Here is a 13,404-nt window from a genome sequence, read left to right as displayed (position 1 = left end):
CTAGAAACGAGTGAGCTTAACAGTACATTCCGTTATGTCTCTCTATCTATTCAACAAACAAAAGTCCTCTCTAGCCCTCGTATTTGTCATTGAGGACGTTGGGGATCCCCGAAAGCTCACTCTGCCAGTGACTACAATCGAGTTTCTTATGAGCCGCGAGATCTTTATTGGGCCATACAGAATCGTAGTCCAAATCCGGGCCGAGACTCAACAATCCACTCCAAAAGGGCTGTCCGATATTCTTCAGCAGGTCTGGACCCTTGTCAGCGTTCTTCTTTGGGTCCTTCCACACTGCAACAGAAAACGTCTTTCCATTGCTGAAGAAGAAGGTGTCGCGAGTTTTATCTATGTTTGTCGCAGATACCCTTTCTGGGAATGGCTGCATGGCAGCTTCTCGGTGGTCGGTCAAGGCGAGGATCAATCCGCCGGAGAGATCGCCAGCAAGGATGTGCTCTTTCGGCTTTGGCGAATTTTCATCCTTGGCTGATAAGGTGACCTTGGCAGCGGAGAGGGCGATGTTGGGAGATCGAAGAAGCACGTGGGAAATGTGCATCTGTTCGGGAGTGCCGTAAAGGTAAAAAGGCATGTCTTTCTGGGGATACTCATGGTCTCGGTTGATCGTGTTCAAGGGTCGGCTCTTGATAATGTCGTCTTTTGAGATGGTCACCTCTCCGTTAGCTAACGGGGGTAAGGGCCTGCAGAGTGTAATTAGCATATATTCAGCATTCAGCAACACAGGAAACCACATACTTCTCCTCGGAGCTCTCCTTGAGTTTCTCCTGGTGGTGAAGATATTGTGCCTTGCTGAAAATTTCTGCGCTGAACTTGAAAGGCTGCACAGGAAGACTTTTAATACAATCCTCAAGATTGATCTTTTGTTTAGACACCAAGAGGAGCGACGCCTCTGGGTTTTGGCCCTTTAAACGAAGATAATCCTTCTTGAAATTGTCTGCGAGGTCTGCAGAGACAATGAGCTGCTGTCGAAGAGTAGCAGTGTGGAACGAAGTTTGTAGAACCAGGAATGTCTTTCCGGTCGGTTTAGTGCCCTGCAAAAGGAATTGGACTTTATGTGCCGTCGGATCGTTCCGTTCCCTGACGTATTCAACCTCCTCGTTCACTTTCTTCTCAAATTCGTCCCAGAGCTTGCCGATGAAGTAATGCTTGGTGGGGAATGGACTCATGACCACATTGCGCAGGACAAACAGGTCTTCCTCGACTTCGGTAAGTCCGAGTCTCTTCATGAAGGTCTTTGCGCATTTTCCATACAACTTGGGCTCGAACTTGGTAGAGGTCAGGTAGACCGGGATCTTTGTTGGGTCAGTGTTTGCAGTGGTGATTGAAAGTCTGTCCACGACTCTCTTCATCAGGTAGTTGGCTTCCTCAATGTCGGTGTTAAGTTTTGTATTCTCTTTGTCGAGATAGAAGTTGAGGGCAAAGGCGTTGATGTTCGTGTCGGAGCCCAGCTGACGCAGCAGGTCCATTGCCTTGGGATTCTTCATCAGTTTCTCGTTATCCTGTTCCAGTATGAGCGTTCTTATCTCGTCGCGTTCCTCTTCAACTTCGTCGGAATCGAAAGCATATCCTTGTCTCTCCTTGGGTAGTCTGTTGAACGGGACGCAAATAAAGTTCTTCCGGTCCTTCCGGTCCTTACTGAAGTTGCTCAGAACGGCATAGCGCACAGATAACTATCAATGTTTCAGCGATGAGGGTCAATTATTGGAACAACAAGTATCCTACTCTGGAACTCGTGAAAGATGCTTGACCAAGCAGCTTTCCATATCCATCTGGGTCCAGGCCAATGGTCTGGTTAGAAAGCCATGTTGACATGGCGGCAGCTCCAGGTTTACTACAACAGTCGTGGTTAGAGGCCAAATCATGAGCTGAGGCAGTTTCAAGACAACACACCTTCCCTCTACACCATAGACACCGATATTCTCCGAAGACCCCTGGGAAAGATAAGGACTGGACCATGTCACTAGGTGTCTCATACGACCGTCCTTGTATACCAGACTTCCTGCAGGGTATGGCACATAACCAGCCTTGTGCGGGTCAACCGTGATCGAATCCGCACGGTGAAGTGCCAAAAGGTCTCTTTCAGTTTCCTTTCGCAGGGTCAAGGCCGGCACAGCACCTTTGTCGGCATCGCCAAGTTTAGGCTTTCCATTTGACCCTCGGTGCAGCATCGTGGCGAAGTAGCCTCCCCAGGCAGCGTCAGCATGAATGAGGAAAGACAGACCTTTCTTCTGCATTTTGTCTCTCATCTCAACAATCTCCTCCAGTCGGTCGACAGCACCCTCTTCAGTGGAGCCAATAATGGCCACAACCGCATAGACTGGAATTTTGTTTTTGATACAATCGTTCAGCTTATCTTCCAACTGCGCAATGTCAATGTGTGCGTCGTCATCAACATCGACTTCCAGGAGATTTGCAGAGCCCAGTCCGGCAATTGCTGAAACAGTTAGCTTTGCGTTCTTTGGTGTCATATATTAGGGTTGAAGGGCCGCATACCAAGGCCCTTCGGCCATGAATAGTGACGAGTCTTCGCCAGAAGATACTTCATCGGCTTAAGACTCTTGTAGAGCTGGTCGTTTTCATCAGGATTTAGACCCGCTGATTGTATGTTGTACTTGTCCAGAGCATCCTTGAGGTAGTCACTCGAAATGCCGAACTCTTTGTGCAGCTTCTCTGGCAGATCAAGGACCGTTTCAGGCTTCAGATTGAGCAGATCCCAAGTTTCCAGGGTCGCAAAATTCTTTTTTCCGTCCTTACAGGTCTCAACTTCGAATAGATCCTTGATGAAATTAAGGTTTCCCTTCTTGATGGCCTGAGAGAGAGCCAATGGGTAAAACTTTAGGTTTCGTGCTAGTCGCAGCTTCAGTATTTGATCCGTATGACTCCCGAAGGAAAGTACGTACCAACCCAAATGGATTCCAAATTGGCCACGGTACCATCGCAGGTAATATGGCCCCATGACTCTGGCTCACACTTTCTCTCTCCATCAGGATCAGGAGTGTGAGGAGTTTTATATCCGAACAACTCGGAAAGTTGCTCTCCCACTTTTAGTTCCGCAACGGTGGTCAAGGGACTGGCTTCGAGGGCAACATTGTTAGGGTTGTACAGCATCGTCATGAAGTATCCCAACAGGGAAGGCATGGTCAAGTCGGTACACATGTGGGCTTCATAACGGGGAGACCAGAAAGGCACCGAGTGCTCTCCCAGGAGCTGGGCAACCTTTCGGATGACATCACTAAAGTTGTCCCTGACCTTTTGGAACTCCTTTGATCTTCGCACATCTTTTGTAACAAATTTTTGGTTCTTTCAAAGGTCAGCTAAGTTGACACAGCGAAAAATGAGGAAAAGAAGTACATTATCCTCGGGGTAATAATCTAGTCTGGTTTCAAGCATTTCATCTAGGACGGTGTTGATGTTTGCTCTGAAATCGGGCATATTGGCACCACGTGGGCCGATGAAATAATTGTTGATAATGTTTTGGTCGGTGATTTGGTCTTCGCCGCGCTCAGCATGAGCTGTGAGAGAGGTAGTAGATTCAGACATGATGGAGCCTCTTTGCATTTCTGGCTTTCTCTGCTCTGGAAAAAAGATGGAAAACGTAAGGAAGATTGGAATTGTGGGAGTTTATGTAACTCTCCTCGATGGTTCAAACTTGCTCAGACCAGTGCATTTCAGCTCGTCTTGCATTGTCTAACAGATTCTCATCCTTGTTTGGTGTGCATTGATGTGCGTACGAATTGGCATCTCGTTGGTCTCTCCACCTTCAAGCCAGCTCATCATGGCCTAAGGAGCTGCATGACCTGGCCATTATCCCTGGGGTTTCATCCGAAGTCACGCCCCGTGGAAATTGCAAATCATACCCCCGCCCCAACTTCCGGTCATCCTATACCACATGTCATGTTTCGATAGGTACAGCTCTAAATCACCTTAGAGTATCAGTATGTTTGATATATCTATTCTATAAACTCAAATCAGAATATACAATTAACAAAGCATTCTTCCCTATCAGAATACTCAACGTGAATCATGCATGAATGTCTCAGAGGAGGGGTAGACCACTGTGGCTAGCTAACAGAACAATGATCCTTATTCTAGACGTTCATAGATGCATACGCAAAAGTCCCTAAAACAGATTCCTCGATCTACCTAAATAGGTCGTTCATTCATATTAGAATCCGCTTTGGATCTGCTTGGCCAAAAATTCATTCATGGTCATGCACGATATCGTCATAGTTTGCCGAGTTGTTACAGAGTTCCGCAGGATATAGTGGAGACCCGTGAGCGTTTTCCAGTTCCCATTTGTTAGTCAGCTTCGGCAGTCATGTCATTTAGTTAGTAGCTAAACTAATTCATATGCGAAATGTGATTCCAAGGTTTATCTTTTGCATATAATAGGCTAATGGTGCAGATCGTAAGGCAAATATGCAGCGTGTGCTCGGATCTTGCCTAGGCTACGATGGCCGGTTCATGGGCTTACGTTCGTTGCGCCTTGGGACCATGGTTTCAAGGTTGTTCAGCTCATTGGTGAATGTGGGCCTACCACTGTCACATATTTGTGTCTGTTAGAAAACGCATAAAAGTAGATCTACGCCTGGCTGCATCAACCAAGGGATGCCGATCTACTTCACTCACTCAGCCATCACGCATAGGAAACGCCATCACCAGAAACCGACCTGTTTCTGGTCTAGGTGGATGCGAACTGCCGCTTTAGGTGCACGGATAAATGCTGTTTACACACTTTTTGCTCTGGTCACTACTATATTTGCCCCTCGAAACGGCCAAAGCCAATAAAGCCAAACTGCTTTGGGAAACTCGACAGACTATCACATGGATGTGGGTGGGACTTCCACATACCAGTGAGCTGGGCTTTCGTTAACTATGTATGAGAGGCCAATCCAAAAGACTAGTAGTTGCATGGGAATAGGACCCATTCCACGCTCTTCGTCTGTGCGCCCCATAATCAAATATCCGATGGACAGCAAGGGCCTGCCATGTAATTGGGCTTATCGTCCTTGTGCTCTCGATTGACTGCAGCTGCCTGGCCTGGGTTTATCACGCATTTTGTGATAGATCTTGCAGGTCTTAACTTTCGGGTGGCGGGCACGGCCCGGGCGTCCCGTTCAGTGTAAGCGGTTCGTGCCCCTCACCCGAGAGTCAGCTACCACCTACTTACTAATCAGCAATGCGTTGGCAATCTATATCACCATGCGAATCATCAATGAGAAAGCTCGCTTAATTGTGCGATCATGTCGGTATAAATGACCGGGGATAGATTTTTTTAAACTCCGGAGCATGTTCATTCTTAGTACATGTATCAAGGGTGTGGAGAATGATAGGAAGCTGACATCGAACAACTGCAAATGTCGCCGGTAATTTGACGTCCTCCTGAGTACTGTCGTAGATTTCAATCGAAGATCCAATCGAGGTATCTATGAGGGTAATGACCGCAGAGGTAGCGCCAATCACCTCTGCCATGTTGAGGGGATATAATGGCAAACTGAAATTGCTGTTGTCTGGATGTCTCAGCATAAGCTTTGTGTAAATTTGAAATAATTGCAGCACCATCCACTCATTGTTACAAGCTTTTTCACCAATACAGTAGCTGAAAAGTTCGGCTTCTACAGTATTTACCCTCTTTCGCTCTTTCTCAGCGCCACTTTGGGGAACTAGTCTACTATGAGCTTATTTCCTTAGTTTGTTATTTAACATATCGTCTGTGACGGGACTATACCATAACACCATTTGGAATCTGTTCTATAAACACTTCTCCTTCCCAAAGGTCCGCTGTAAACAAGGCAAACCGAAGCGGACCTGTGCCTGGGCAGTCGGGTAACCAGTCTATTCTCTTCCTTTCCCAAGATTCCTTTCTGGTAGGTGTGAAAGTCACTACGGCTCAATATTACCATAAACTGCATATTATTTCTCTCCCTTATCCAAGGCAAGAGCTGCGTAATTGAAAAATACGATATTGCGCTTGCTTAGCGAAGTCCATTGGATGATGCTTGGTCTCGCGACGGGTGGCCCGCATGTCCACTATGCCCAACCGGTAGTCTCTGTAATATAACTGGTTGCTGATGCCCAATATTGCAAGAGTGGGAAAATGCGAACGAGGCCGACTGATTTATGAGGGGAACAAGGTTCGCGGATTGTACTTATTGGTAAAGTTTGTCGCTAAGATGCAACAATGACATATACCGCACTCCCGATAAGAGCATATGATGCGTTAAACTCTCTCCTCGCAGGGAAAGATGATAATTCAACGAATCTTGCCATCGAAATCTATCGGCTGTTCCTAGGAAACTGCCAGAAACCCTATGATCGGCCAGATAGAGTGTAAGACCCCGTTATGAGGGTCTTGGGACTTAGGTGGATTCGGGCAATAGAATGGAGAAAGCAGTAGACAGGCTTAATGCTGAACTAATCGCTGGAGTCCAAGACTCCAGCCCCTGAACTGTTTATATACAAATGTGGGGTCATGTGAGGTCATGAGCCCTCGCATTGCGGGTCTCAGCCCTGGGTCCAGTCCGCAGGTGCGAACTGGCCATCTCGCAGTCTCACATAGACTGCGAGGTATATATCGTCAGACCTGCTTAGTACTTGGGTCCTGACACTAGCGGTGTTTCTCGGACAGATGTGCGACACGGTCTTCCAGGTAGAAATCGGAATGTTTGCCTGATTCCATACCTTGGGGACTAGAAGGGGCGCCTTCAACGTGTAAGTGTTGGCCCGATTTCTCCATCTTAGACTTATATGGATCCAAGTTTTCGGTGAATGGAAGAATAAAATAGGAGTGAAATAAAAAGAGAGATTCGCTCAGCGCCTTCTTATAGTAAAGACCCCTAGTATCGCCTAGGTATTAAGTAGAGTCAATACTTCCCCGTGAGTATTCCCCATACTCCATAAGTCCGGGGATCTGGGGGTGGGGATAAGTGGACTCTCCGTACTGAATGGACCCAAAGATTTGCAAGATAGTGCACACGCATCTTCTCCACGCATCCTGTCAAAAATGAATTCCCAACATATCTGTAGGCCGTAATTGGTCGACAACAAAGCTCCGGGTATAATCTCAGCCGGGGCGTGGAGTGTGGGGTTGTGGAGATAAATAACCAAAAGATGGCATTGTAGCCTATTCAAATGTCATTAGATAAAGATCTAAATGGTTGTTTCAGCAGCTTCCTTTTAAGTTCCAATTTTCTTCATATTCGAGTGTTTTGCGTGAACACCATCAGTCGATGTCAACATTTGCTCTCGGGGGACGGGTAGAACAGAGGGCAAGGCTTGATCAATCTTGGCTACTCAGACCGAGGTAGAAATCAAATGTGACTTCCTTTGCTCTCCACACTTCTCCTTGGCTGCTTGGCTCACGCGTCGATTTCGATGGGCTCGGAGAACGCCAGATACAAAAGATTTGAGCAAAGCTCCGTACGGCCGGCTTTTGGTCTGGGAAAGGGGGTCTAGAACAAGCGAGTAAGTTTCGACCAATGGTTTGGAATCCCTGGATATGCTCTTTGGTATCTTGAATAATATATGTGCTCTTAGTCTTGAAAGTGTGTGGCGTTGCAATGTCCGAACCAGCTCGGGGCTTTAGTCTTGATCCGTCACAATAGGTCGTTTTCCTCGGGTTTAGCTCACTCTTCTCAATAACATTAATTTTCTTTATAATATAACACAAGGCAAACAACCATTTTACTGCAGTTGATCTCTATTGAGAATGATTTTCTTCTAAGTGTATACAAGACGGAAACCTTGGAATAAGCTTGTAGTATATAGTACATCAAATTGCCCTTCATTATGTAGAACCATTCCTATCCTCTTTTAGTGAGTATACAACAAACCAGCTTTCCCCCTCTTTAGCTATGTAAACTTTCGAGGTCGGTCATAGATATCGGAGGTGATTGCTCCACTGCCTAGATATATAGGAGCTAGTATAAATGGATATAAAGATGAATATATGTGTACCTTATTACCAATCTTAAGGGTATATAATTCTTGTGATACTAACATAAATAATTCTAAGTGTGTAATATACACTCTAAAGTCAACCCTCAACCCAAGGCCTGCATTTCTGGAGGACGAGCATAATACATATCCCAATCATGCATATCACACATTGCCAACCCTCCAGCTCCAATCGACTGCACCTCATCGTAAGGTATTTTCATCCAACCGACATCTTCCTGCGTACATTCCTCTATGGGCTAGAGCTCCTCATCCTCGTCGCCATCTTCATTTACCTCCGCCGGTTCCCAGTCTCCATAAACCAGACGAACAAATCCGGTTGTGATCATAGCCTTCGAATTCAAGACAGACTCTAGCGCCTCCTGGTCGACCATGACAAAAAATAAAAAGCGACCCGACGTGTAGAGAGTATCAATACCCTGTTCCTGCCGCTTAGCAGTCTTAACCACTTCCTGCAATGGGCGCGGAGAAGAGCGGTGGTCGTACCATCAAATGAGGGGTCTTCAAAGACTGTCGGGCGGAATCTTTCTAGCGTATCTAGACCCTTGTGAAATTCAAAATAATCTGTGACGGTGTGGAGGAAGAGGTCCATAAATCTGTCCCAGTTTTCTTGGCTTTGATATGTGCAGCGATAGATAACGAAGCTCCACTTTGTGAATCCGATCTTTTGGAATTCCCGCTCGAGATTGTCTGCCGCGTTCAGGCATGTTTGCTTGGCGGGAATCCCGTTTGGATGGTACTTCGATTTCATAATCGGGAGGCGTGAGGAGCTTATTGTTTTGGAGAATGATTTGGAGAGATGTGAAGGGCCAGTTCTGATACGGATAGGACGAGTTAAAAGGCTGATACTCCCTGAATAGTTATTTACGAGCAAGTTTTGGAATCATTGAAAAGGAAACGAAGAGATGGAAGAGATATTGGAAGAAATCAGGCCAAAGCTTGAATGCCTGATTTTGCAGGGTGCCAATGGTGCCTTAACGTATTCGGTAAGCGAGCTGCGCATGTAAGCCAGCTGCGCACCCCACCCAAAACGCGTCCATGAATTAGAACCTAAGTAATTCAACCACCCACTATGCCACCAATTCGCCCCCAAACTTCGAAAAATTCAATTGAGCAAGAGGGTAGGCTGTTATTAGCTATTCAGGCTATAAAGAACCAAGAGATTAGCGCTGTTCGTAAAGCAGCACGCTGTTTTGATGTACCTGAATCAACACTTCGGTCCCGCCTCCGTGGGGTTCAACACCGCGCGATTTCTCGCGCCAACAGCCATAAATTAACAGAACTCGAAGAGGAAACGCTTCAAAAATGGATCTTATCGCTTGATGATCGTGGAGCAGCGCCTAGGCCTACTACTGTACGAGAAACTGCGAATCTTCTTCTTCAAGCCCGCGGAACTACCCCGGTTCAAACAGTCGGCGAAAAATGGGTTTACAACTTCGTAAAAAGGCATCCCGAGCTATCAACCCGATTCTCGAGACGTTATAATTATGAACGTGCGAAGTGCGAAGACCCGAAGATTATCGGAGAGTGGTTTGATCTCGTTCAAAAAACGATTCTTCAATTTGGGATCACCCCCGACGACGTTTATAACTTTGACGAGACTGGTTTCGCGATAGGATTAATAGCGACTGCAAAGGTCGTTACGAGGGCTGAATACTACGGTCGGCGATCGCTTTTACAACCCGGAAATCGCGAGTGGGTAACCGCAATTGAATGTATAAATGCTTCGGGGTGGGCGCTACCTCCGTGTATTATATTTAAAGGCAAAGTGTATATTGAATCTTGGTTCGATAACCTTCCCGACGATTGGCGATTGGAGCTAAGTCCAAATGGATGGACCTCCGATGAAATTGGCCTTCGTTGGCTCCAAAACCTCTTTATTCCGTCGACTTCTTCGCGGTTAAAGGGTCGGTATCGACTTTTGATACTCGATGGTCACGGCAGCCATTTAACCCCAAATTTCGACGAAATTTGCGAAAAAAACAACATTATACCAATCTGTATGCCCGCACACTCGTCGCATCTTTTACAGCCACTCGATATCGGTTGTTTTGCGGTGTTAAAACGCTCGTATGGTCGGCTTATCGAAACGAAGATGCGCCTCGGGGTGAACTTTATCGAGAAACTTGATTTCCTCGAGGTATACCCGCACGCTCGAATCGAGGCATACAAATCCGAGAATATTATAAATAGCTTCGGAGCAGCCGGTTTAGTGCCTTTTTTACCCGATCGAGTGATCTCAAACCTCAATATTTGTCTTCGAACACCAACATCCCCTCCGAGCCGGGGTAGTGAATCAAGCCGGAATTTTACGCCAAAAACCCCCTTTACTGAGAAACAACTACGTCGGCAAGCTTCGTCGATAAAAGCTTTACTTCGTACGAGATCTCAAAGCCCTAGCCCGGCATTAAACCAGCTAATAAAGGGCTTCCAACTCTCAATACAAGGCTCTCTTTTATTAGCCAAAGAAAATAAGGAATTACGGGCGGAAAACGAGAAAAAGAAGCAAAAGCGCAATCAGTCTAATAGGCAAATACCTAAAGAAGGTGATATCTCAGTTAAACAGGTCCGTGAGCTACGATCAGAGCCCATTGAGGCCCAAATAGCGCGCATTGCTCAGGTTCGTGAGCAGATCTCGGGGCCTTTACAGCCCCGAACCAGGGCCTTACCGAAGTGTGGGGGATGTGGAAATCAGGGCCATAGGAAAAATTCATGTCCAAATAGACCTAGTTAGTTAAATTGTTAAATTAAATGGCGTTATGGTTGAGAAACATGCATTTAAATTTAATAAGTCAAATTGGGTGCGCAGCTGGCTTACATGCACAGCTCGCTTACCGAATACGTTATTTAAAACCGACCTACCTGCATTCTAAGTATTCAACGAATCCCTTGTTATACAAACTACTCAAAGTTACAATTTCATACTTACTTTCGAACCCTATAGAACGACATCAATATCTTGATGACAGCCACGAGCGAGATCAGCCAGCCGAAGAATGTGCCCAGGTGCCCAGGTGCCCGGGTGGCCATCCTCCTGCAAGATGGTGTATCCTGCATGAATTTGTTCACTAGTACTTCGTATTGCCACCCGAAATCTGGAAAAAGCAAAGCAAGTGTGGAACCGCCAACTCATCTTCATGCCGATCTTCGTTTGATAGAGATTCGAGGCTATGCTACGTTCTGTACATAGCTACGGAGTATATCCCGGAATATGCCAAAAACATATGTTGGCGAGTTCACTCTGACGCCTGACTACTATTATGGCCCCCTTCCCCGAATATAAACAACTCTGCGACAAGCTCATAATCGGTGCCAATAGCCACCTCCTGAGAAGATCTTCTGTCTCGCCAACTAAAAATTCGATGAAAAATGATCATCTCCCTGGTGAACCCAGATTAGAACTGGAAGACAACGGCATCTCCGAATATCTTCGGTCGGAATTCATGACTGGGATCCTAGATGATCTTTCCCCGTACCTCTGGCTTGTGGCGACACAAAACAGTGCTCATGTCTCATCCCTCACATACCAGGTTGTGAGAGGGCGGAACATCATCATAACAGAAAATCCCGGCCTACACCTCGTATGGATCTACGACAAAGTCTTCATCAAACCAATGCCGAAATATCTCTTATCGCATGCTTTCTGGCAGTTCTACCTCATCGACCCAAATTCAACGATTCCAGCGCATCAACGAGAGGGGATCAAAAAGGCGGCTCTCGGATTTATGCGCTCATACGCCTATCTTATACGTCACAAATCGGACTTCAACCTTGCCACTAACGACGATCATCGGCTTCTACCGAAGAAGATAAAACATTCCGCCTTCATCAAGTTCATTCTGCATTTCAAAGATATACCAGACGAATCTGTGTCCTCGCGTTACAAATTCGGCGAACTACGTCTTTCCCGCCTGAACTTCTGGGTCACCATTTTCCTGGGACACTTCACATACCATAATGTACATGGGTACTACAGTGCGTACTTTGCACGTTTCTTCGGACCTTTACTCTTCATTTTCGCACTCTTGAGTGTCTTGCTCTCTGCAATGCAAGTGGCATTGGCAGTTGGCCAACCACTCAATGATGGGTCATGGGTGGTATTTGCTTATACCTGTCGTGGATTCGCTACATCTTCGATTGTTGGTGTGGCTTTGGCTACGGCATTTCTTCTCTCGATGTTCATTTTTCGATCTTCGCGTGAGACTATCTTTGCACTCAAGGATCTTCATAGGAAGCACAGATTGAGGATGACCGGTAGCAGTCCGTGAAACCCGTCTACCTAGGTATTTACAATGTTCCTTTTTCAATGTTAGGCACATTCCTAGAAGACAGTTTTCTTGAGTCGGATTGATATGTCTATTGAATTTTGTCTTAGTTGATTGTAAGTTGGTCCGAAGCTGTGTATACATCCTTATTTATTGTTACTTCATGCCTTTTTTTGTGTTTCTCATGGTTTTCTTTCTGATAACATCCGAATTTTTATATAAGGACAGACAGGTTACAATATTACAATACCGATTCTGCCCATGACGTGACCGGAGAGAGTAGTTCTAATTTACCTAGGTAGGGTTATTCATTTACACATAATGCTTGCCATAACTGACCTTTATCTACGTTGTATGTTCCTTATTATCTTTATTGCTTCTCACATAGCTACTCGCTGATAAATCATTGCCCCGGTGGAAAAGCGGATTTCCCCTCAGTCGGGGATCGACATTGAGCCTTGCAGTAGACCAGTGGGCGATCAGCAGAGCGATGTTTTGTGTTTTAATCTCCCCTCGCAGCAGGCCACTTTCGTACCTGAGTGGTTTTGCGACCTATTGGTCACATCAATGCGTACACTCTAACTATAAGTATAAAGATATGAAAATTCAAATATAATTTGGTGTCTCAAGAATTATCATGGCTCTTCCAAGCAAAACCTCGTTATGTTTGGGCTGTTTTTCGGTACATGTATTCTATTATGGACTCGTGAAGTACGATATGCATACAGTAAGTAACATATGAGGGTGTTTGCCCGGGTGTGTATGTGCATAGCCACCTTATTGCGACCGACTCTCAGCTGCATGGCCTCCTTCACCGAAAAGCCACGCCCCGCTCTTCTCTCACTTCTTTCTGTGATCTGTCGAGTTGATTTTTATCATCCTTCATAGTGCACCATGGACATAAATACTATATATGCACTATCTTGCGCGGTGGTAGTTGCAATTTCGATTCTCTCATATCGTTCGCACCGATTTGGATCGGAGTCCTTGGAAAAATCTACGAGCCCGAAATCTGGAGAAAGATTTGTTTGTCTTCGTCAGGTTCATCCACCTGACCTGAAGACCAAGACTGACATTGATATCATCGCGATTCATGGCTTAGATACGAGGTCACCAGGCACCTGGGAGTACAAACAGGACGGCAAACCTCCATCAAACTGGCTCAAAG

At 46.0% G+C, this 13,404-nt stretch overlaps 3 protein-coding genes across 3 annotated transcripts; 1 reads left to right on the top strand and 2 right to left on the bottom strand.

Annotated features, from left to right (window-relative positions):
- Window positions 1-70: 70 nt before the first annotated feature.
- On the bottom strand, window positions 71-3,555 carry N7529_000588 (pyridoxal phosphate-dependent decarboxylase family protein; the record flags this gene model as incomplete). The annotated part of the gene is made up of 7 exons (XM_057236119.1): window positions 71-695; window positions 751-1,685; window positions 1,738-1,846; window positions 1,906-2,449; window positions 2,509-2,862; window positions 2,916-3,315; window positions 3,367-3,555. The coding sequence occupies 7 exons, from the start codon at window positions 3,553-3,555 to the stop codon at window positions 71-73; spliced, it is 3,156 nt and encodes a 1,051-aa protein (XP_057102922.1).
- A 4,655-nt stretch (window positions 3,556-8,210) lies between these two features.
- Window positions 8,211-8,722, bottom strand: N7529_000587 (uncharacterized protein; the record flags this gene model as incomplete). The annotated part of the gene is made up of 2 exons (XM_057236118.1): window positions 8,211-8,419; window positions 8,458-8,722. The coding sequence occupies 2 exons, from the start codon at window positions 8,720-8,722 to the stop codon at window positions 8,211-8,213; spliced, it is 474 nt and encodes a 157-aa protein (XP_057102921.1).
- A 2,611-nt stretch (window positions 8,723-11,333) lies between these two features.
- Window positions 11,334-12,239, top strand: N7529_000586 (uncharacterized protein; the record flags this gene model as incomplete). Its single annotated transcript, XM_057236117.1, has 1 exon — window positions 11,334-12,239. The coding sequence occupies one exon, from the start codon at window positions 11,334-11,336 to the stop codon at window positions 12,237-12,239; it is 906 nt and encodes a 301-aa protein (XP_057102920.1).
- Between the last annotated feature and the right edge of the window lie 1,165 nt (window positions 12,240-13,404).

The sequence above is a fragment of the Penicillium soppii genome (assembly GCF_028829465.1).
Source record: "Penicillium soppii strain IBT 18220 chromosome Unknown utg000001l, whole genome shotgun sequence".
In the NCBI taxonomy this organism is placed as follows: domain Eukaryota; kingdom Fungi; phylum Ascomycota; class Eurotiomycetes; order Eurotiales; family Aspergillaceae; genus Penicillium; species Penicillium soppii.
The sequence above is the reverse complement of the archived record's forward strand: the minus strand, read 5'-3'. Positions and strand labels throughout refer to the sequence as shown.